Source organism: Scaptodrosophila lebanonensis, unplaced genomic scaffold, assembly GCF_003285725.1.
Source record: "Scaptodrosophila lebanonensis strain 11010-0011.00,11010-0021.00 unplaced genomic scaffold, SlebRS2 tig00000001-arrow-pilon, whole genome shotgun sequence".
Lineage (NCBI taxonomy): Eukaryota > Metazoa > Arthropoda > Insecta > Diptera > Drosophilidae > Scaptodrosophila > Scaptodrosophila lebanonensis.
Genome location: NW_022060529.1, coordinates 4,079,753 through 4,103,141, shown reverse-complemented (window position 1 = coordinate 4,103,141; position 23,389 = coordinate 4,079,753). Strand labels below are relative to the sequence as shown.

Sequence of the window (23,389 nt, the reverse complement as noted above, 5' to 3'; positions counted from 1 at the left end):
AATGTAATCAGACAACGCATACGTAATATCCAATAATTTGGGGAAAGAAACAGCATCCCTTGTACAAAAAAGATTCCCTTCCACTCTAAATATATCTGTTAAAAGTCTTCGATTCTTCAAAAATAAATACTTTTATACCCAATACATAGTCCATTTGTATGGTTTACCTTTCTAAACTAAATAAGCAGCAATAAACCAGTTAAGGTATTTTAGTTAGTTTCCCCAAACAAATCCATACTCCAAAAGAGTTCAAGGCAAGTAACAAGAACTAATTGAACTTTATTGCACAATGCAAATAATTATGGTCGTGCAGTAGCAATAATTACTGTTATTACCATTAATCAAAGCCGACTAATTACTATGCAAAATGTCATAAAAGATCACATCAGAGCTCAAATGTGCGTTGTTGTTCTTGCTATAAAAACTATGGTATGCGGTAAACACCACAAAATCAATGAAAAATTACCAGCATGCCCCGAAAGCAAAAGTGTTGAAGAATTATGAATTGGAGGAGACATTAAAACAATATTTAGATTTTGTTTATAAACAAATCGCTAGCGCATAGTCTGAAGAGAGCGAGAGAGCAAGTATGAGAGGTGGAGAACTTATGCTCCGTTTATGGCAAAGCTTTCGAAATATTTGTTGTTGCACACTTACACACGATCAGTGAGCACTTGACGAGTATAGCAAAAGCTCTCCATTGGCCAATTTTATGGCAAGCGTTGCGTTTCAAAGACAGTTGAGTTTTGGTTTTGGCTCGAATTGGAGGCTCTGTAGCCGGGTGCGTGTTCTATCGTTGTTTCAATTGTTCAGTTATGGTTAAAGTGCGCAAATTAAGCGTAATAGGCGAGCTCCAAATGTGCCCCAATGGCCTGTAAATGTGGTCCATAAATCAGAATACATTTTGCACTCCGAATTTTCAAAATACGACCTGACAATGATTGCTTTAAATTGGTTCGATGTGATACCCGTCGCGACTTCTGTGGTTTTCATTTTTCTTGTGCAAGTTTTCAATGTCTATTGGCATATACTGACCGATGATAATGCGGAAGATATCGAGAAAATAACATGCCTGCCAGTGGATACAAGTGCAACGACACCATCATCGTCATTATCGTCAGCCAATGTTATAGCCAATGGCAATGGCAAACTGGAGAAGCAGGCGAGCATTTTGGATACCGATAGGTAGGATATGGCACCATTGTTACGCTTGTTTCGCACACTTTGTTCGCTTCTGGTATTTGTGTTTGTTTGGTGAACGTGCTTTTATTTGTTTTTAGCGCTTTTGAGGCACATTTCGACAGCTGTCCATAATTTCTCATGTCACAGTTGTGTAGCATTTTAAAAATGTTGATGAAGCTAAAACGCATATGGAATTGCTATACCTACTTATTTTTATAGTTCTCGCTATTTCTCTAGCTCTTAAGTCAATGCATGGCTTAACGGTTGACGGGGCGTATGCGCGATAAGATAAGGCATAAGCAACATTTGCTTTCAGTTACAGACAAATGATTGGATTCTGATTTTAATGCGAAACGTTGTGGGTGCTTTCAGTGTTTTATGTAATAATTTTTTAAATGTTCATACCGTCTTATACTATCTACTTTCATTTCTGATTTTATTTACTTGTAAGCAGAAAATCTATCTAAGGTAATAGACAATAGCATTGGTTATCATTATTATTAGTATACACAATACATACTTTATTGGAATTCGTACCCAAATCGTATTTAGTACTAAGCCATCGCAAGCTCATCTCCGTATACCGTTCGCCAATTTATTTCAATCACAAATTGAAATCAATTGCAATCAATTTGTTGTCACGCATACATACATATATATCGCCTACGTTTGTTTACAGTGCCATTTCATTGTCCTCTGCCAACAATCCTGCAACATCCGCAACAACAACGAATTCATCACCAACATTAAGCACACACAATGGTTTCCTCACACACACGCTCAGCTTTGAAACATTGGGCGATGAGTAGTAAGTAAAGGGTGTTCCCGTATAAATGTGTCCTGTATAGTAAGTGTTAATGTGCATTTTGTGGTTCCTGCAGCCACGAAGACGAGGACACACTCTCACTGGAGAATCTCTTTCCGTGCGATCAAACGGAAATCTATGCCTCCAAGAAAATTAGCTTCATAATTGACGAGCTAATACAAACTGAAGTCAATTACGTGGCCAATTTGCGCAAAGGACTCAGCAACTATGGCAAGTTACAGGACTGTGAGCATTTGCCAGATGGACTGCGAGGCGAGGAAAGACAGAAACAGCTGCTGAGCAATATATCCGAGATATTGGAGCTGCACGAGCGGGAAATTCTTCCGCTGATGTTGCGCAATCAGCGCGATCTGAAAGGCCTCTTCGATGAGTTTGCAGCGCACTTTGAGGTGAGTAGCGGGCGCGGTAGGGGTCTACCACATAGCCATTGAACTTACTTTATTTACGGGTATTGTTGCCATGACCAAAAACTCAGACTCCGCATGTTAGCCTGAACAGCCACCGGGCCTGGGCCTGAGTCTGGGCCGGTTTTTAAGTGGGTGCGAGCTGTTTATGGCCAAGTTATCGATCAAGTCTCTGCTACTTAGCGTTCAAAGATTCTTGAATCTGTATAGCAATGTTTACTTAGCATCTTCTCTTCTTAAATATAATATTTATTTGCACTTGACTATCTATGACATCTACGTACACCACTGAGATTGACGTTTTCACATCTCTACATATCGTGCTAAAAGTATTTTTTCTGCTCATTAGTTTGTCTAAATAGATGAGTAGCACTCGTGTGCATTTTTATTTAGAATTCCACTAATGATGTCTCTCTGATGTCTCTAAGCTGACGCTCGGTATTTTTAGCACTGGCTTCAAATTATTCTAAGCTTGGCGTAGCGCATCACAAGTGGCGGCAATTAATGCAAATTATTCGAGTCGACGACAGCCAACTATTTAGCGACTGCATAAAATTGGTTTCCAATTCATCAAACGGCTTAAATCTGTAAAATAATACGAAATATAATTATGCTGCCACAACAACTAGAAATAAAACTAATCAAATGAAAAAAACCAAACCTTCTTTGCACGGCAATAAAATTCGGTGCTAAAAAGTTAAATAGAAGTCATGATCGCTTCTAAATAACATTTATATGGCCACATAAAAGCACGAATCAGCATATTGAACGAAGTTTAAGGCCCAAAGCACTAATTAGTCTTCCAGGAAATAAATACATTTTATTAATTTTTTGAAAGCTTTTCAAATACATCCACAATTTATTCAGTACTTTTATCAGAATAGTTTTTACAATTGTAAAGATATTTCGCTAAGTCTTTTTGGATCGGTAACGATCCAACAGGTCTTCAACTACTTTCAGTCCGGTTTTGAGCCAAAATACTTATAAATTATTGCGGTAATAAAACAAATCTTCAATCAGTTGCAAACTATCTTAAAATCAGCCTAAAAACAGGAACCATTTCGTTTAATTTTATGAACCAGCAAATGAGCAAATATTGAATTATTCTTGAAGCGGGTTTGTCTTGGAAAATAACCGATTTTACAAACCTTTTAGATCGGTCCACAAACTTGAGATACATACAGCCCATTACGATATATATACACTATACAGTTTCATAATTAAAACTTTACCAGTTCTTCTTCTACTTCTTCCGGATTATGTGAAAAGTTGTGAAAACTTGCCTCAATTCATAATTAAGGAGAGAATGTTTCTGCAGACTTGACTTAGTTATATGTTTTATTTATTTTATTCATTTATAGCTGAAAACATTTTGTGAATGTGAGGAAATACTTTTTTAGAAATGTCTGCAATAGAAACTGGAGGAATAGAATGTCAAATAAAAGTGGCCAATTACGGCAATATTCCATAATAGCAATATTTTCATACTAGACCTCCAACGGTATTAAGCAGGTCTTGAATTATGAGGCCCTTGAAATGGAGTTAACGATGTTACGACTTAACTTTTTATTGAAAGCAAGTGTTTGCATGGGCAAAGGTGTTTCAATTTTTTACGACTGTTTAGTATTCATACAGACATCTGTTGCTGGAATTTTTAATAGGCTGTGCACATTTATTCACACTTGTTGACAACTGTGTCACGAATTGTGGGTTTGGAGTATCATTGTTATGCGTGGAGTTGTGGAGTTGAATCATTAAAGAAATGAAATTAACATAACTATAAATATAGCAGCAATTGGCGCTCCCAAAATGTTATCAAAAGTTTTCTACATACATATTGTACATATTAAAGGCATATCGTGAAAAAATCCCCCACTCCAGTCAGCGGATAAATGTTAAACACTATATACACAAATTGAAACACAAAATAGACGACATTAACAAGCGGGCAATTAGCAGAGCGGCCGCAAAAGCCAAACTATGACGAATGTGTCTGTTAACTCCCGGCATGGTACAATGATAAGATAAACATAATAAATAATAAAGAAACGTACATACATACTCGCACATAAGTATAAAGCTCTAGCAACAAAAAGTGAGCTACAGCGGAAAAAGTCCTAAACAAAATCCGCTAAAAATTATCAGAATAAATTGTTTGCGTCGCCCATGTCTATATACCATTTATACATATGTATGTATGTAGTATATGTAAGTATAGCCGGCGTCTCAAGTTAAAGCTGACGTCACTAAAATATTCAGAGACACAGCTTTTGCCAAGTGGGGCTTGGCGTTTAATGAACACAACAAGCCAGTACACAAAGTATTACATACATAGCTAAATAGCTATGTACACATACACTCAGCGAAAAAGCAATTCATCTTGAACTATAGAAATTTACAATGATTTAATGCTTGGGTTTGCTTGAATTAAGTATGAAAAAATGTCACTAATGAAGCAACTAAATGCTGCAAAATATCTCAAAAACTCTGTAACTGATAATAAAAAAGAATTCAAATAAACAAATAGCGTTAACAGAATGGATTGGAGAGCAATGAAATACTTAAAAAAAATTTGAATTTGAATAATGATTGAAAAATATGTTCCATTTGTAAATAATTAAACTATATTATGATTTATTTCTTCTACCTTTACCTCAAAAAAACTTCAATAAAAATGACTGAAATGTTGAAAATTGTTGTTGTTTTGGAGAAATTTAATAAATATTCGATTTTTTGTTGAGTGTATGTGACAGAGCGTGTGTTTAGCCACTTAACAGAACTCCAAATTGTTGAACAAAGCTCAAGTTTTTTTATATACTTTAATTACGTGTGATAACAACTTGGAAGCGCAGATTTGTTGTTGTTACTTGTATTTTTTCCTGGATACTTGTATTCCATATGTGGTTGGGCATATGTTTTCATAGAAACAGCCGGAGACATGGCCATGGACATGACAGCAAGCGTTGACAGACAAACGATCAATTTGAATTGAAATGGGTGGCAAGCACTTTGCATATAGTGCTCGGTAAATGGCTTTATGTACTGTATACTATATAAATACATACGATGTGCACATACTTTGAACTCATTCTCTCGTTATGTCATGCGTATTTCTGAGAATGTCCCGCAGTGTCGCAGCAGCGGCAATAACCATGTCAGGAGCATAATACGATTTTGTGCAGCAGGTAACATTCCTGAAACCCATTTGAGAACTTGAATTATATGATTTGGCCATGCAAAAGCCGCTTCATATTTCGCGGCTATCTCTCGGGCTATAGTTTTTAATGCTGCATCGGTGGCGGGGTTGAGCAAAAGGCTGCTGATTTATGTATTTTTAGAACACAACGAGAAACCACTTTGCACGCCGCGCCGACACACTGATTCACGGTCAACCGGCAGGCAACTGAAAGAATTTTAAAATTCGTATATAAACAATATTTTGGCACACACACGCTCGCGCCAATTTATGCGAAAATGTTATAAACAAAATCAAAATAAATCGCTTTACATACATATGAAAGCAATCGATTCTTCTTCCCCAAGATTATCTATTGGTGAAAAATTAATGAGGCTTTTCAAAAATAATTCGCTGCATGATTAGTGGCTATTACTTTTTTCTCCAAGAAATTGGCCTTTTCCGTATTGTTGATTGATTTTTTCTGGCCTGCACTTACATATAAACGAGAAAATTGCCTTTGATTTACGCTGTTATTTCATTTTTTTATAGTTTGTTGCTATGATTTATGCTCATAAAAGTTGTTGAGCCAACCCGATTTACGATTTCTTTTTGGGCATTTGTCATAGAGAACATGATATAATTTCCAATTAATTGACTTTAAATGGTGTGCTATAAAATTGGAGCGAATTAACAAGCAACATAAATTACTAAATAAAACGAGACTCTCAATAAATTGAACAAAACATTATTTTTCTCTGCTCAATTTAATAGCGCACTGAGTTCGAATAATAATAATAATCTTTACAGTGCACATAAATAGACGAATGCAATGCTACTTTCTCTTGTTGTTGTGAAGGAGAGTGATTTGTCTACCAGAATTGACGATTCTATGCAACTCTAATGGTCCGAAGAATCATGTTCCCTATGTTCCCCAATATTTTTTAGATTAAATCTTTATACAGTTGCGATCGACGATCGGCGCTTGAGTTTGGGCAACCATTAACAAATTTATAGAGAAAAACTTAATCAATCATAGAAATAAATAGTTTCATTGTTTTCGCTGTAAAAACTCCCATATCAGCAGCCAAAATGAGGCCAAAAGAACGGCTTAGACGAGTAGTAATAGCCGTGAGTGATAAAAGTTATAAAGCTTTCTGATTGTATGTTCTAGAGAGGCATTGAGTTCGGGGTTCCAGGTGTTCGGATAGGGCTGTATCGATTTGAGAGAGACTTTTTTGTGCCTGTTATCTGTATTTGCACAACCATGCACTCTAATGTGTTGAAGTCGCGTTCATTATTTGCACTCCAATCTTTGTTTTCTAACAAGCAAAGCTTACACTCATTAGGTTAACACTTCATTATTGAATTCAGATTCTGAATAACCCAACATACTAGGCCTATCACTCAACACCAACAACCTGTTCACTGAAATATGAACAACAAATGTGTTGACAAGTGAAATGCAGAATGTGTATAAATAAAATGTTATGTTCAAAGATTTCTGACAGCAGCCAAGTGACTCAATTAAATGCTATACTATGCATGAAAAATAAAAATAAACAAATTGCTGATGCAGGGCAGGAGAAGAAAGTAAATGAAAATATCAACAATTATAGTAAGAGACTGCGCTTCTGGCAACGAAATGATAAATATGCATATAATATTGCACAATTGTTTTATAATTGAGTTGAAGCTTCGATCCCGAGCATCCTGCACGCATTGCATTTGCATATGCAAATGCGGCCTAATGCTTGAGTGTGAGCTCGACACTGAGACTGGGACCGAGTCTATGACTGAGTGGGTTTGAGATAATCATTGCAATGGTAAATGTATTCAATTACCCTCCAGCAAATGCAAATATTATGATAACGCCAGCTCATCCTCAAACACACATATACGCACACACTCGTGCATAAAACTCACACACACACACACACACACACACTCATTAACATCAGGTAAGCTTCAAATTGGAGTTGGCAGCATTTTGATTTACTGGCGAATAACGCCGGACAAATGCCCAAGTGAGGGTTAATGGAATTAAATGCCTCAAAATTGCTGACAATTTTCAAGATTGCAGCAGTCGGAAAATTCATTTTCTTTATGCGTTGCACCTTCTCGTTTTTTTTTTCTGGCCAACCAACAACGACACGAATTTCAATTTTGTTGTTGTGGTTGTTGTTGTTGTGGCTTTGCCAAACTTTAGAGTGTGTGGCATTACGTGACTTAAATGCTTAAAAATTATGATTTCGCCAGCAGGCAAGTTTTACAAGCACTATGTACACATACAAATATTCGCACATAGTACATACATGCTCGTATGTAGACATGAATTGGTTTTGCATACAAAATACATACAAGTATGAGAGAAAAATTAAAATGTCCATAAAATGCCAACTAAGTCTTGGTTGACGAGAACCGTCAAGCGTGCACTCTATATAAAATTCAAATGAGTTTTAGAAGCTTAGCTGGGGCTATTCGTACTGGGATGCAATGGGCTGTATGGGAGAAGGGGAAATAAACCTGTCATTTATATCTAAATCCTTATTAATTTGTTTTCTATGGCAGCTGAACAATGTGTTCGGCTTAAAATTTCGATTATTCTCATTTAGCCAGTGCAACAGCTTCCCTTATAGGTGTCCCTTTGTCAACTCCTGTGTCCAACAATAATAATACTAGTTTAAGTCGTATTTGTATTTACCTATAAGTTTAATTTAAGTTATTAAAATAAAAGTAGAATTAAAGTGAAAAAAAGTGTCCAACAATCGTTCTCTATTAGAAACACAATAAATGTTCTCACCCATTTAGGGGCTTAATTGTTCAAGCTTCGTCTTAGCGCACACTTAGTTATCATAAATTTCTTAATATTGAGAATCTCATGATTGAGCTCGCAAATTAATGCATTTGTTAGACAATTAATCTTATATCTTCCCCTATTTTCTAAAGCTTAATTTAGCTTATCAAAAAGTTCTATATGGCTATCGAACCTGAGCGAATTAAGAACTTATGAGAAATAATTTAATTTAATAATTCTATCTATAACACCTTGTAATGAGTCAAACGTTTGCTTCCAAATTCTAGAAAAATCATCTCTATTGCTACGTCACCTTCACCATGGGTAAAAAATCTTCGATGCAGCTGCGCCAGGAGCACCGTGAATGGCTGCAGGTGAGTATTTCTTTACCGGTGAATTACTTTGCGTGAATAACTGAAGGATCGTACACTTTACAGAATTATCAAACTTCAATAAAAGACAAACTGGGCATTGACAGTTTTCTAGTGCAGCCCATACAAAGACTGACAAGATATCCATTGCTGTTGCAGCAATTCATATCGGTGAGAAACGATAACTACGACTTACTTACTTATCAGAAAGTATAGAGGGTTCTTTAATCTCTGGCACCTTTAGGAATTCTACAAGAGCGGCATTAGTTGCAAGCCCGTCTTGAGCGCTGTTTGCAAATTGGAGACCCGCCTGCGCCGCCAACTCGATGTGGTCAACCAGGCCGAGGAGATACCCAACATAGATGAACTAAATGAGGTAAGTCCTGCATTCCTCCACAAGTAGAAAATTTTGGAGCTCATGCATCCTGACCATTTTACAGTTCGATCTGCTGCAGCAGGGCCACTTCAGACGGGCCACGGAGTTCGAGGCGCAACATTTTCCCACACGCAAAAAGTATCGGGCCAAGGTCTTTCTCTTCGATCGCTGTTTGGTCTGCACGGAGGTGCGAAAGCGTCGTCTGGCCTACCGACAGCACTACAATTGGGAGCATGTGGAGCTGCAGCGTCCGCTGGAGCTGGCCACGTCTAATGCCACTAAGACTATCACCTTGCTGGTGAAGCTGGACAAGGGTGGAGGCAAACGGGAGGAGTATTCCTTTGTGGCGGCCGAGGCCTCTGTGGTCAAGCAGTGGCTGCAGGCCACGCACAAGATAATCGAGATTGCGCGCTACGAGTATGCGAGACGAGACACCTTCTCGTTGCCCATGGACCTGGTTTTGGGTGTGGGTCTGTCCATATGGCTGATTTGGCAATACTTGTAGACAAACTCTCGAGTTGTGTGCAGAATAAAGTTAAGTTGTTTTAAGCATGTGTGCGAGTGTGCTTATTGGTGAAACACATCCTACTCTTCATCCTCTCCCTCTCCTCACCATCATCAGCAGCATGAGCATGAGCGTCGCCATCAGCTTCCTTTGTGCAGATTGTTTGTCCGAGCGTAAAATAAGTTGACTGCATTCGGTTCCTGCTCCTTGCTCTGCATCTGCGGCTGCCCCTGTTCGTTGACAAATATTTATGATAAATTGCCTTTATGCCGTCGCAATGGCCGTTGTCCTTGCTGTGTCCTCGCAGGCAAATGCAAAATGTAAATAGCTTTTCGTCTTTGATACGAAAAGGCGTCTTCTTCTCCACGGACGAACAAGCCCAGACACACACGCCACACACACAGACACCCATCGAGGATGATTACAGTGGAACACTCAGCTCCCTTTGTTGTGCACGCCGAAATTTATGACAAATCTATTTCTTTAGAATTTATGACGGACCTGGGCAGTAGCTCAACACATAAGTTTTCACACACACACAGAGTTGGAATGAAGAGCAAATTTATTGGAAGCTGAATTCGCCGATGATGATGTGTAATGAACCGCATATGGTGCTCTTCCAACCAATGACAATCATTTTAGAAGTAATTACTAATTTATACGAGGCTTGAGAGATGTATTTTAGAAATGCCTGAAACAGCGTTGCTAATAATGGTTTTCAGAAATCGTACTTGTATTTCATTTTGATTTAATTAATGTTTCCCTGATACTTTCAATTGTCTTTGCAAATAATTTGAAATTCCAAATAACTTAACTCAACAACTTAACCTAATTGGCAAATGAACACAAATGGTCTAAGAGGCATGAAATGCTTATATTTCAGTTTAATTCTTAATAATCAGTGCGGTTATTTGTGACTAAGAAAGTAAAAAAAACATGGGATCATATTTCTTGTCCGGTTTCTGTTTAGTACTTATTTTTAACAAAAAGAAACTAGAAAAAGAGTTTCAAAAAGTAAAGCAACGAATTATCTTTGGGGTTCTTTTAAATTTATTTTACCAATCACTTAATGGTCAGAAAAGAGTTTCAAAGAATTCAAAAATGGATTATTATTTTTGAAGTTCTTCAACAATTATTATACCAGTTATCTCAATCCATCAATTCTTAATTAATTTGTTATTAATTTATTACTAAAGAAACTGTAACTGGCCGGTCAGGTAAACATAATCGAACGTGTCATTTCATTTTCCTAGACCCACAAGTCTTCATTATTATATAGTATATAGATTTGTACTTAGTGCGACGGACTTTAGTGTTTGTCGACATAATAAATAAAAATATTACACAAGAGTGAATAGGCCGTGGAAATGAGTTATATTTCTGGTTTAAGAACCACTGTAGACACAAAACATCAATTTAAATGAGACCACACCATACAATGCTAGGCATCGACTGATTATCCGGTCAGTTGATTATGGATTATTATAAATTAGAAATACGTAGAGGTGGGGGCCCCCGCTGGAGATCAAAGCGGCGCCACAACACATACGCAACCAATCAAAGGGATGGCCTAATGAAGTCAAACAGTGGCGCCCCAGACTACTATACAAATTTTTGCAGCTTGTCTGCAATTTAGTGACAAAATTCACACAAAAAGCAATTTGTTAGCAGCATGAAAACATGCAAAGGGCGACATATCTATGTATACATATACTGTAAGTATATACTGTACATGGCTTGTGCGTGTGTGTATGTGTGTGTTTGGCGGTGCAGCTCCCTGCAGCTGTCTAACGGCATTTGGTGTAGCACGCAAATTTTTTGTATGCTCTGCTACTTGGGTTGATATTATCTTTCTTTATTCTTCCCTTTAAAAAAAAAAAAAACGTTATTATATTATGTCATTTATGTTGGCATGTCATTGTTGTTGCCGTCGCCTGTGTCATGTTGCCGTTGTGTTGTTGTTGTTGCTGTTGCTGTTGTTTGCTTAAAGGATAATGCCATGTAGCCACGCTTCTTAGAGCCAGCTTAAGTGTATTAATGCCTGTCAAGTAGTTGTCGCAAGTGACGTGTATGTAAATGATTTGACATTTTTATGAGCGCAGCACAACAATAACGAACGAAGGAAAAAATCCCAAATAAAAAATAAAATAAATATTCTATGAAAAGAACATTTTATTTTATTTTTTTTTTTTTTGTTGAAAAATGACAAAATTGCTTTCAAGTGGCAGCTCGTGGCCGCGCAAGCTGATGCAGAGCTTTAGTTTTGACTTATTTGGGATGCAGCCATCGCTCCCCCATCATCCTTGTCGTGGGTGTGTTTAAGTAAATATTTCAATATTTCCGGGCCATTGCCTTTGCCAACTAAATATTTTTTGTCATGCCGCACACGTAATGCCTACATGCCACATGCTTTCAGCTAAATGCATAATTTGCGCGGTCTCTTCTCTCTCTGTCTCTCTCTCTCCCCCTCCCTTTTCCACTCTCTGGCCAAAAGAAGGAGGAAAACTATATAAGACAACTCATGCACAGACACACACACATACATGTGCGCGTATTTGTTGGCACATAATTCACAACATTGCGCCTAGAAACGGGCAATAGGATTGTAAAATGCCTTGAGGCGTAATTTATTTGAATTTTTTGTGTGTGCCACGTTTCAAAAAAAAGAGGAAGAAGTAGAAAAACCCCCAAAAGAAATGGGCGCAAGAATTTGCTAAGTAATTGAGCAAATTATTGCACGTAGCAGGACGAGCGTGTATGAGTGTGTGTACGATGTGGCTGTCTTGTCTATGCGCCACAGCTGGCAAAAAACAGTTGCCACACACCCCTACACCCTTACACCCATATATCCACACATCCATGCACATTTCACGCTACATTAAATTAACTTGACATATTCGACTCGTATGCGCTGGCACGCAACTGTTGCTAATTTTTGCTTAATATGCCGCACAAGCTCAGTCCCCCAAAAAGTAGGCAACACAAATACATTCACACACCGTCACACACATGCAAGCAATGGTAGGCCTTGCATTTGCGCTTATCTACTTCATTGGATTTGTGCCACAGACTCTGCCACACAGTCGACTGCTCATATGTGCGTATAAATTATCCCATTCACGCCTTGTCGCAGTTGTTGCCCAATTGTTGGGGACAAACACATACACACACTCACACACACACACACACACACAAATTGTACTACTGCTACAAACATTTGTGGCGCCTGTAAGTGCAACACTTAGGCACGCAGCCATACTACGAGTACGATTCGAGCTCAACTTCTGGGTAGGCATTTGGAAGCGGCATAGAGCTCGATGTGCATTTGCCTTGGACCTGTATTATATTCGATTTGGTATTCCATGTTTCTCTGGTTTTCGGCTGCTTGAAAAAGTGCAAATTTCTGCTACGAAATGACACGTGAAGCAATGCCTTGCCTGGGCCAGAACACTGTTGGATGTCCTCGCACAATGGACTTTAAATCAAATAGTCTGTACAAATGTAAATAACTCACGGGCCTTGTTGGGGCCTCTTAGCGGCTTGAAATCGTTTAAATCTAATGCGATCACAATCTTCTTGTTTAAAAAAAGGAAAAGATGTATGCTCCAAAAATTACAAAAAAAAATGCAATACTAATAAAATTATACTCAGTTTGACATCAGATTGAAAATGTTTTCTATTTTTGGTTAATGTTATATCAAGATATTTAGAAATATTTAGAAGGTTAAATATAATTGTAATTCCCCATTCAATCTTCTATTTTGTAGGATGTCACCACTCAAGGCACATGCACTAATTTAATAATTGTCCATTTGGGAGAGATTTTAATTAAATCTACAATTTAAAAAAAATCATCAAATACTTTTCTCAATTACTTTAATAGAGTAATATTTAATTGAAAACTTGACCTATAAACTTGATATACACAATAAATTCTGTTTTGATTAATATGTGATAATGATATCTTTTTCGAGTTCATATCCAAACATATACAAAACATAAGCTTTATATCTTTATATCTTGAGAAAAAAATGTATCTTTAATGATTCCGAAGAAGGTAATAGACGGAGAGAGAGAGACCTAGCAGTCATAGAAACCCTTAAATTGAACTTAATATATTAATAAAAATATGTTCCAAAAATAACTAAAACTTCACATAATTTATTGAAGCTATATTTCTTGTATAATATAATACAATAAGATTTAAGATATCAATATACAAATCCTGGTAGCTGTAGACCTCGACTCGAAACACATTACTTTCTTTGTTTAATTGTTAATTAAAAAATTCAATAAATAAATAAATTAATAAAAGTTAAATTGTTAGTTTACCTAAAGATTTCACGTTCTTTCAAGTTATCCTATATTTGCCACAAACTGCAGCCTGTTAGCCTTTATCGCAGCATTTTAAATGTGTTTTGTAAAGTATTACTTTTAAAATAAAATAAAATAAAATGTTCCACTGTGCATGAGGGCCGCACCTTGCCACGCCTCAACGATGGCACAAATCAAGCAAGACGACAATGCGAATGTGAATGTGCGAATTTCTCGACGATGACAACTGATAATAGATCGAATTACATACGCCCAGAGCCAAAAGCAGCAAGCTGTCGTTAGGGAATGTGTAAATGGAAAATGTGTTGGTGACGTTTGCGTGGCTCAGAGGCATCGCACGTTTCACACTTCGAGCCTGGGTCGACCCTTATGACCCTTAAAAATGCTCTGTGCGGCATTAGATAAAAAACAAAGGCATGTAATTTTGTCTGTGGCCTTAAGCCACAAAATGAGCCTAGGCCGTCTGTACGAGTATGCTCGTATTCGAAGACGAAGACGAAGACATACGGAAACGGAAACGCTTGATAATCGCAGCAAAAATGCAGCGTCATGTGGGTTAACACGTATTGAATACGCTTGTTGTGGTTGTTGTTGTTGTTGTTGATTATGGTGGTGGTGCTGGATGTTGATGCTTGATGGCTGATAATGCGCAACTGTTGTTGGGTTCAAATCACGTACGAAAAGCAGGGCAACAACAACAACAGCAACAACAGTAATGGTAACAGCTACCATTGATAAATGCGCTTTGTTAAGTGGCGTGTTTTCTTTCATTTTCATTTCTTTTTTCCCCCATGCCGAGGGGCGGTCGCCATACGTTTAAATGCGATGTGAAATGTGTAAGTAGCCCCCACCCAGTCAACCAACCAAGGTAATAGCATAATAACGGTACACAGCACCTGAATGAGTGACAGTTTAGTTAACGGCGGCATTGGGGACAACAGCAACAACAACAACACGAGGAGCAGGAGCAGCAGCAGAAAGCACAAAAATGCCAGCTGTCAACAGAGGAGCACTGTGACGCGTAAAAATTGCATGTGTGCATAGATCGCACAGGTGGGCAAAGGTGTGGCCGCCTTTCGGGACTAGACTGGATATGCAACATATGCTATAACACATACATCTTGCTTACCAGCCAGCCAAATTGAAATTTAAAACGTTAAGGAGAGCACAAATAAAAAACAACAACAGCAAAAGTTTGCAAGTTACAGGAATGACAGGCGCGACTGAGGCTAGACGCCTGGCCAAGGAGTTTGACTGCGACGAGGCGGCAATACAAATTACAGTGACGACAGCTCAAAGGGCATGCCTTCCAGCTCGGAGCATGGGCTTCGGGATCAAGCCCATTGCAATTCGCGCCCAAGCCTGCCAAGTCTGATGCCAGCCTGCATACAAATGCTTCAAGGAGCCAAGTCAAAATGGATAATATAATGCACGTTGCCGAAGAGTAATGGTTTTGACGAAGACAACGACAACGGCAACGACAATGGCAGCAAGGACGCAGCATCGTCTAAGGACTAGCCACGACTTCAATTGTGTATTTGTTGTTGTTCGGTTGCTTTTGCTGCAGCAGCACGCGCGCCTTGGCGCGTCCAACTTTGGCATGCCAGCAATAGCAGCAACGACAACAACACCAACAATGACGACAATAACGACGCCAGCGCCAGCGCCAACGTCAGGCAATGACAGGCGCTTTTAATAGAAAGTGTGTAAAAACTTTTGTATGCATGTATGTGTGTGAGTGCGTGTGTAAAAGGCAAATATATTTATGAGTTTTTTTAAATGCAAAAGGGCAGCTTGCAGCGCCTTGTTCGAAAGTTCAATTTTCACTGCCAGCCTAAAAGTATGCAATACTATTTTATTTATATACTAAACTGACCACAAAAGAAGTCAAAGTAAGTAAAAATGGTTAAGTACATAAAGAAAAATATGGCCGATCGAAAAGTTATTTAAATATTATTTCTTTGTATCATATTGCAAAGAAACTAAACGGCATTTCTTCCAGTCCGACAATCTTTCTTAAGGGCATGTAATGTTTATAAAAATTCTTTGCATTCATAAAGTTAATCGTTCTTCCATAGGTCTATTTTAAATAAATAAATATTTGTTTGTCTCAATATAGCATTATGCATAAGTATAATGTAATTTTCAATACATATCAATGATTGTAAATAAATTGAAAACGTTTTGATAAAATTACAACACATATAGTATTGTGTCGCAAACAATCGAAAATCATCGAACTGGCAGAACAAGAAAGTTAATTTTTACTGCTTTTAAATCATCGATATATAGTAATTTACATAAGATATTGTTAAAAAATATTTTCTGATTCAAGTTTGTCAACAAAATAACTTTAATAACTAAATATCGCTATTTAAGGGTGCTCTCGAAAATAATGAAGAACTTGCAGTCAAATCCTGCGTTATCATTGAGATTTCAGAAACTGAGAACTAGTTTTGTCTTAATATTAAGAAGAGTTGATTAACCATCTAGCCTCATCGTAGTCAAATATATAGAAACGCACATTAAATCCGAAATTAGGAAACTTAATAATAAATAAATTTGTCTATTTTTTGCTTGCACAGAACGACTCTATAACTCAGCTTAAGTCTGAATTCGTACTAGATTGTAAACAGCATTTTTCTCCCAAACAGAGGCAAAATACTCCTATTTAAAGGACTTATCCAGTCTGCGCTTTGAATAAATTCACTTGTAGGAAAGGAATCAAGTCTCATTTCGAAAGAAATTCGCGTTACCCTCACCGTAGATATAGCTTCACATTAGAAAGGAGTAAATGCCTACTTGCGACACTTTTAAGGCAGCTTAGATCGGCATTTCTGTCCACCGCATCGACATGTGTAGATGCTACCAGCTAACACAGAAAGCTGTCCTGCGCCCCCACATTGTTCCACTGCATTCAATTTTTAATGTGCCTGAGTCTGTATGCCCAGAGGATTTGTGCGTAATGAAAAACTGTCACGCCACAGGCCCAGGGAGCCAGCCAGGCTGTGAAGACAGTCGGCATGCCAGCTTAAGCCGGTGCGGCACAGGTATTGAAAAATTGTGAGCACTAGTCGGGCGGCATTAAAATAGAAAATTTGTGTGCGTCGCAAATGCGGAAGGACATTTATGGGCCAGACTATAAAATGGAATGCTCGTGTGATAAGCGCATAAATCACCAGGCCTCAAGTTCGACATGGTCGGCCAGGTAGACGCCGCTGAGTTGAGCGAACTCGTCTTAAGAAAAGCCAAGAGTTAGGGTTGCTTCTTGGCCATAAAATAAACTGGCGCTGATCCCAGTCCGTGCTATTTTTTAATTATTTTTAATGCAAGTCGGCTGCTCCTTGCCAGCTGTATTCGAGCTTAGAACTTTAACGGTCTTGGGGGCGATGGTGACTCTGCACAATGAAGTAATTAATTTGCAAGTAATTGAGGCTTGTTTTAAGTGAAATGGGGACATTGTCTGGCATTAGCCCCGGCCATGTATTTCGACATCACAATGGGGGTGCAGAATCAGCACTGAAGCCACGTACCTGGGACAACGAATTGAGCTACGAGTACAGATCTGTCGAATGCCTTTAAGAATTCCTGATTTGGATTACGGATTGCACGATGGCGTGCTGTCTAATGTAGGTTTAATAATTCATAAAGAAAATGCGCGAATTGAATTTCTGATGCTGACCATAACCACATCTAGCGATGCTGTGCTCATTTCTCAGCTCATTTCTTATGCCCGCGCACGAAACAAATTCAAATTACAAATTATGTTGTCATTTTGCGTTTTACGAGGCAGCCGCACTGGCCAGTTCCACGCTGAAGGCTATTGGGGGTAGCTTCGAGTCATAGACAATCTACCCGCTGCCAAGACGTGACAACGCTCGCAACGCTGATGGTAATAAATGTTAATCCCTGGCAACGTCGGACAGCGTTTCGTTTCGTTTCATTTTCCGTGGTGTCAACTATTTAGTTTCCGGTTTTAACTTCAACCATAAACTTGGCATTATGTGTCCACTTTTATTGCATACTTGCTGGCGTCTGCGCGCGTCGCTTCATTGTTTCTTAATAATCCCCAACAGCGTCTGGCCCGGCCTGGACCTGGACTTGGACCTGGACCTGGACCGACGATGACGATGAAGACGACGAGTGCACACGTCTCCGTTTCTACATTAAGAATGTTTATGGCTCGCCCAGCGCCTTGTTGCATGCCACACATATTTTCTCTCGTTGCAGTCATAAATGCGCTTAATTGGCAATTTTTTTGTAAGCGTGCTAAAATTTTTATATTTTTCTTCGCTGGCGAAGTAACACACACTCGAAATTCGACCAAGACAGCGGGCAATGCGGGGCTGCAAACATACTCGTATCTGTGGAAATTGTAGAAGATGCAGTCTTGTGGTTATGAAAAATATGTTTAGTTTCCTAACAAAAAATATACGATATTTTTCTTTGCTTTTTTGCTGCATAATTTTATATATTTATTTAGACCTACCTTAAATCAAATAAATTGACGACTTTGAGGCTTTTTGTCGGCTTCTACAGGGCTTTAATATTCGCTGTAAATTTATGAAAAAACCCATTGTTTCAATTAAATTTTCTTTCCAGATTAAAAGAGTTTTGGTAATAAAAAACACCTACTAGTATAATCAAATGAAGCATTTAAATGTTGAGTAATTAAGGAAATAGATTAAAGAAGGGGGATACTTTTAAATGATTACTAAATGAAGTACATTTTTCAAACTAAAAAACAACAAATACCCTGTACTCCCACAAAAAATGATGATTAAACATTTTTTTGATTATTAAAAAAAATCAATTAACTAACTAATTCATCGAAAAAAACTCAATCTCGTTTGCTTGCATAGATTTGATTAGATCTCCAACAGCTAGGTACCCCAAATCATATTTATTACACACCAAATATATAACTTCATGGGTTTTGCAAAAATCTCACTTTCTAAAACAAACGATTTGTCATTTAACACTTCATCATCTGAAACTTTGTCGAAATCTATATAATTTGTCATGAACGAATTGGTGGAGTCAAGTTTATTTTATTTAAAGTTGATCACACTTGATTAATCCCTACTTATGAATCCCATGATAATGTGAAATATTTTACCTGTTGTAAATCACTTTAATAGTGTTTTGCTGATGCTAATCAATCGAGTTTCCTTCTGATCTTGCAGCTAAAACTGTAATTGTCAAGCAAATTTTATTTATTTTTATTTTGTTTAATATTTTGTTTAAATGAGACAACTTTTACAGAATTTTTAAAAATGCAAGTAATTTTTAAATATTGTTTTATGCGTCATATAGCCAGGAACGAACTCACATTGTGGGGTTATATAAAAAGTTTATATTACAAGTATTTGTTTCTCGACCAGGTTTATTTTAATAAGTTTGAAGACAGCCTAGAGTTTCTGGGTTTTTTGCATTTGCACCTTGAAATGCTTGCAAAATTGTATTTGATATGCTTTGTTTAAATAATTCCTCTCGATTACTCTGGATTTTACTTTGTGTCTGCAATGCTTGGGCTTTGGTACTGTTTGCTGATAGTCCAGTTTATGAAATTATCGTGCTGCTTTCCATTTTGTGGCAAAAATGAAGTATGGGTTAGCTGCGGCGACACTTGTCCGCCATCGTGCAACAAAGGGACTTGCATCACCGCTCGCTGCTATGGACACTGCAACTGCCTGGGCGGCTATATCCGGGAGCATAAGTACCATGGCGCTTGTGTTGTGCCAAGCGAGTGTGCGCGGCATGCCATACTTGTAAAGAGGCCACAAGTAAGAGGCAAGGTCACCAGTAGGCCCAGCAGGCGGATGGTGGTCATTACCAAGAAACCGCCTCAAGATAACACATATATGGACTCTGCGCAATTGGATGAGATATTACAGCATATAAAGCTACCTGATTGGTTGGTGCAAGGAGCAGCAGCTTTGCAGGAATTATTGCAACATGTAATTGCGGCCGATGGTCAGGCAGTTGAAGAGGCCCCACCAGATGGCATGCATATAACTATAGGACAAAAATAAATAGCTAACGGTTTTTAATGTCAAGTCAGAAATTAGTTATATGGCCCGACAAGAATACCGACTTCTTATCAATAATAAAAAAAGCAAATGGATGATCAGCTAAGAAGTATTTGACACCCCTAAAGAGGCGTGCCAAACTGCCGTAACCTGTCAAAAAGCGAGTGCGTGATTAATATACAAGTACGACTGACTCGATTGGGGGCCATTTGTGTACTTACCCATTGGCGTTGGAGCCACACCTACGCCCGCCTCAGTGAACTCAAAAGTGTTCACATGTCGAATGCCTGTCACCCGAAATGGCGTGCTTTTGTTCAAAAGCGTGGTGAAGGTTTCGGAGATTTCGAATATTTTACCGATGCCCAAGCGACGTATCACCTATTGCGGTAGTACGAAAATATAAAAAATAGATTGTTACACTATTATCATATATCTATAATTTATGGATAAATATTGAATTCGCTATAACTGATCAACGTCCACATGAACACATTTCCTCATTACATACTCTCTCTTGTCAGATCACTAGTGGAATATCTCCCACCTATTGAGCTAATACTAAAATACCAAAAATATATTGTTTACAATCTAATATTATTATATATATATCACTCATGTATAACTATCGAATTCGGTACACTTGATCAACGTCCACATGAACACATTTCCTCATTACATACTCTCTCTTGTCAGATCACTAGTGGAATATCTCCCACCTATTGAGCTAATACTAAAATACCAAAAATATATTGTTTACAATCTAATATTATTATATATATATCACTCATGTATAACTATCGAATTCGGTACACTTGATCAACGTCCACATGAACACATTTCCTCATTACATACTCTCTCTTGTCAGATCACTAGTGGAATATCTCCCACCTATTGAGCTAATACAAAAATACCAAAAATATATTGTTTACAATCTAATATTATTATCATATATATCACTCATGTATAACTATCGAATTCGGTACACTTGATCAACGTCCACATGAACACATTTCCTCATTACATACTCTCTCTTGTCAGATCACTAGTGAATTGGTAAACAATGAAATAATTTAGTAGTGGTAATGAGCAATTTATGATTTTACTTTAATTTATTCGAATATTATTTTAAATTTAAAAAGACGTAAATAAATTTGTGTGCCATGTAAATGGGTTTGCCTTAAATTGAAATGTGGATTATTTCTTCAAAATTTCAACTCGGCTGTTATTATTGATTCTTATTGGTTTTGTAATTTCCGGGGAAAACTTTAATCGATAGAGACAAATCAGCATGCACGTCCGTAAGAAACTCACGAGTATACAAATGTTGCGTTCTTTTGAAGCATTAGATGGACCATACTTGTAGAACTGATCGATTAGAAATCATTACATTATGTTCGATTTCTTCGGATTTAAAGTCGAGTCAAGTATTCTTGAGTTATGAGTTATAGTGCGAACTGTGAATAATAGCAACATTATTATAAAAATTATTAATAAATAAGAAAAAATAACATGCACTGGCTGGCATAACTAAGTATGTATAATATATAATCATCGGGGTTAACTTGTAGAAAAATGACGTTAAACGGATAATATTAGGTCAATTTACTTTAAGAAATTTTATGTCGAATAGTTTCAAATGTCGACCGAAATTATGAATTATGTATAAAAATGCAAAGTGCATTATTGTTGTTTATATTTAGTCGCCGAATTAAAGACCTACAGAATGTATTGTAGGGAGATGGTGTTGTGGAGGAAATACTTGTATGTTCCCACTGGCCTACCGACATTTAATTCAACCTATTAGGTTTATTTTACAATACAAATACTTATCGGTTTGAAGTGTTTCCCCTCACCTTAGTGACTTCCATATCGCAGCGAATCTTGAACTTGGGTAATGCCACGAAAACATCGTGCTGGACCAGATCATCTACTAGGGCGTTTATGTCGGTGCCGGCTAACGAATACTCCAGCTGATCCAGACCGGCCATATGGTTCGGCTTGATGAGCAGCATTTTCAATTTGGGAAAAGCAAAGGGCAGCACCACCGCAGTGGCGTTCAGTTCTTTCAACTCGCCCCACAAATATGTGCTGTCCTCGTGCATCATTTTGATGAGCAGCTTGCGCGACTCGTTCACGTGGAAGATGCGTGGGTAAGAGGCTTGGGTGTTGAAAGTTCGGTGCCAGCTCATATTAAAATACATGGCATTGACGAGCAGTGCCAGGTGGTCGGCACCCCAGACTGCTGGTGCTATGACATCAGCACCTATAGGGCCCAACTCGTCAGCCAGTTCTTTATTAGTTGCCTTTAGCTGATCCTCGCTGAAGTCCACATTTACTGCCTTGCCCATCATGTGGCGCATGTACATCTTATAATTCCTGGCTATCTTGTGATCCTGCCTTATAAAGTAACGTATGACACTGTGCGCTATGGGAGCATCTTTCCATTTGTAATTAAAGATTTTGGCCGAGTCGACCTGAAAATCTGACATCGTTACTCCGTGGTAGGCCAGCGCCAAACGCATTTCATCAGAGCCCTCCCCTTCGATGCCAATATAGATGAAAAACAAGGCAGCTCGCACCATTTCGGATGAAAAAATAACATTCTCATTGGCATATTCGCTGGCCAGCGCATAATAGAGTTCATCGCGTGGCAGTGGCTCATCGGCAACATTCTGGTCTACAGAGTCGATGAACTTGCACAGAGCTGAAAATATTAATAGACTGTATGAACACCACGAGTCCATAACGTTCCGATTCTAAGATAAGTTGGTACAAGACTGAGTGTTGATCTCGGTATTTTATTCAAATATTGAGCATTATAATTGCAATTATCACGAGTGGCCGATTAGTTCGGATATATGTATGTACATACAGCACTGGAGAGTTTAATGTGTTTTTTTTTTTGCTGCTTAAAATAACTTTTTCAAGATCAGTCTATAATGGACCCAAAATTATATAAATTGGGATATACTGTTTGAATATATATACAGTTAGTCATCCTTTTTAAAAATATGATTATTCTGCTGGGAAACGCGCTGGGCAATTAAAAAATTGTCTAGTTTGGGAAACATTTGTTGATTCATTCCTAAATAAGGCATACCAATGATTTTCAAATAAACCAAGATCGCAAAAGATGATCACATATATACATAAATTAGACAGAGAAATTTTTGTTGACTACTTTTCTTAGCTGCAGGTTAACACAGTTTTAGGCCACCCAACCAACTCGCAAGAAGATGTGTAATTTATAATCTCATTTTTCTTCAGTTTAACTCTTAAAGAAATAATTAAATTCGCAAATACAAACAAAGGAAATGTGCAGGAAGTCATGAGAATATTTCTATTAATTAAAGGGAATTAATTAGTTAAACGATTAATTCAAAACA

The 23,389-nt window shown here is 37.8% G+C and overlaps 3 protein-coding genes across 4 annotated transcripts; 2 read left to right on the top strand and 1 right to left on the bottom strand.

The window, feature by feature from the left end:
- Positions 1-707: 707 nt before the first annotated feature.
- LOC115631244 (triple functional domain protein) lies at positions 708-9,685 on the top strand. 2 transcript variants are annotated; one of them, XM_030527957.1, is made up of 7 exons: positions 710-1,185; positions 1,862-1,990; positions 2,064-2,397; positions 8,672-8,758; positions 8,822-8,926; positions 9,000-9,131; positions 9,196-9,685. In XM_030527957.1, the coding sequence occupies exons 1-7, from the start codon at positions 938-940 to the stop codon at positions 9,634-9,636; spliced, it is 1,476 nt and encodes a 491-aa protein (XP_030383817.1). In that variant the 5' UTR covers positions 710-937; the 3' UTR covers positions 9,637-9,685. The 2 variants fall into 2 exon arrangements, with proteins under 2 accessions (XP_030383826.1, XP_030383817.1); XM_030527966.1 differs by lacking the exon at positions 1,862-1,990 and having other exon boundaries at positions 708-1,185.
- Positions 9,686-19,535: 9,850 nt separating this feature from the next.
- Positions 19,536-20,109, top strand: LOC115634614. The gene has a single exon (XM_030532463.1). It carries the CDS (start codon positions 19,536-19,538, stop codon positions 20,004-20,006), a length of 471 nt encoding a protein of 156 aa, XP_030388323.1. The 3' UTR covers positions 20,007-20,109.
- Positions 20,004-22,747, bottom strand: LOC115634612 (serine protease inhibitor 42Dd). Its single transcript, XM_030532462.1, has 3 exons — positions 21,857-22,747; positions 20,225-20,381; positions 20,004-20,153 (listed from the first exon to the last, which is right to left on the bottom strand). Exons 1-3 carry the CDS (start codon positions 22,745-22,747, stop codon positions 20,032-20,034), a joined length of 1,170 nt encoding a protein of 389 aa, XP_030388322.1. The 3' UTR covers positions 20,004-20,031.
- Positions 22,748-23,389: the final 642 nt, after the last annotated feature.

Excerpts from the sequence above, each read along its gene's own strand:
- LOC115634614 (XM_030532463.1), top strand. The coding sequence starts at position 19,536 with ATGAAATTATCGTGCTGCTTTCCATTTTGTGGCAAAAATGAAGTATGG.
- LOC115631244 (XM_030527957.1), top strand. The coding sequence starts at position 938 with ATGATTGCTTTAAATTGGTTCGATGTGATACCCGTCGCGACTTCTGTG. Across the intron at positions 1,186-1,861 it reads AGCATTTTGGATACCGATAG|TGCCATTTCATTGTCCTCTG; the intron begins GTAGGATATGGC and ends GTTTGTTTACAG. Across the intron at positions 8,759-8,821 it reads AGCACCGTGAATGGCTGCAG|AATTATCAAACTTCAATAAA; the intron begins GTGAGTATTTCT and ends TACACTTTACAG.
- LOC115634612 (XM_030532462.1), bottom strand. The coding sequence starts at position 22,747 with ATGGACTCGTGGTGTTCATACAGTCTATTAATATTTTCAGCTCTGTGC. Across the intron at positions 20,382-21,856 it reads GCGATATGGAAGTCACTAAG|GTGATACGTCGCTTGGGCAT; the intron begins GTGAGGGGAAAC and ends CTACCGCAATAG. Across the intron at positions 20,154-20,224 it reads TGTGGCTCCAACGCCAATGG|GTTACGGCAGTTTGGCACGC; the intron begins GTAAGTACACAA and ends GCTTTTTGACAG.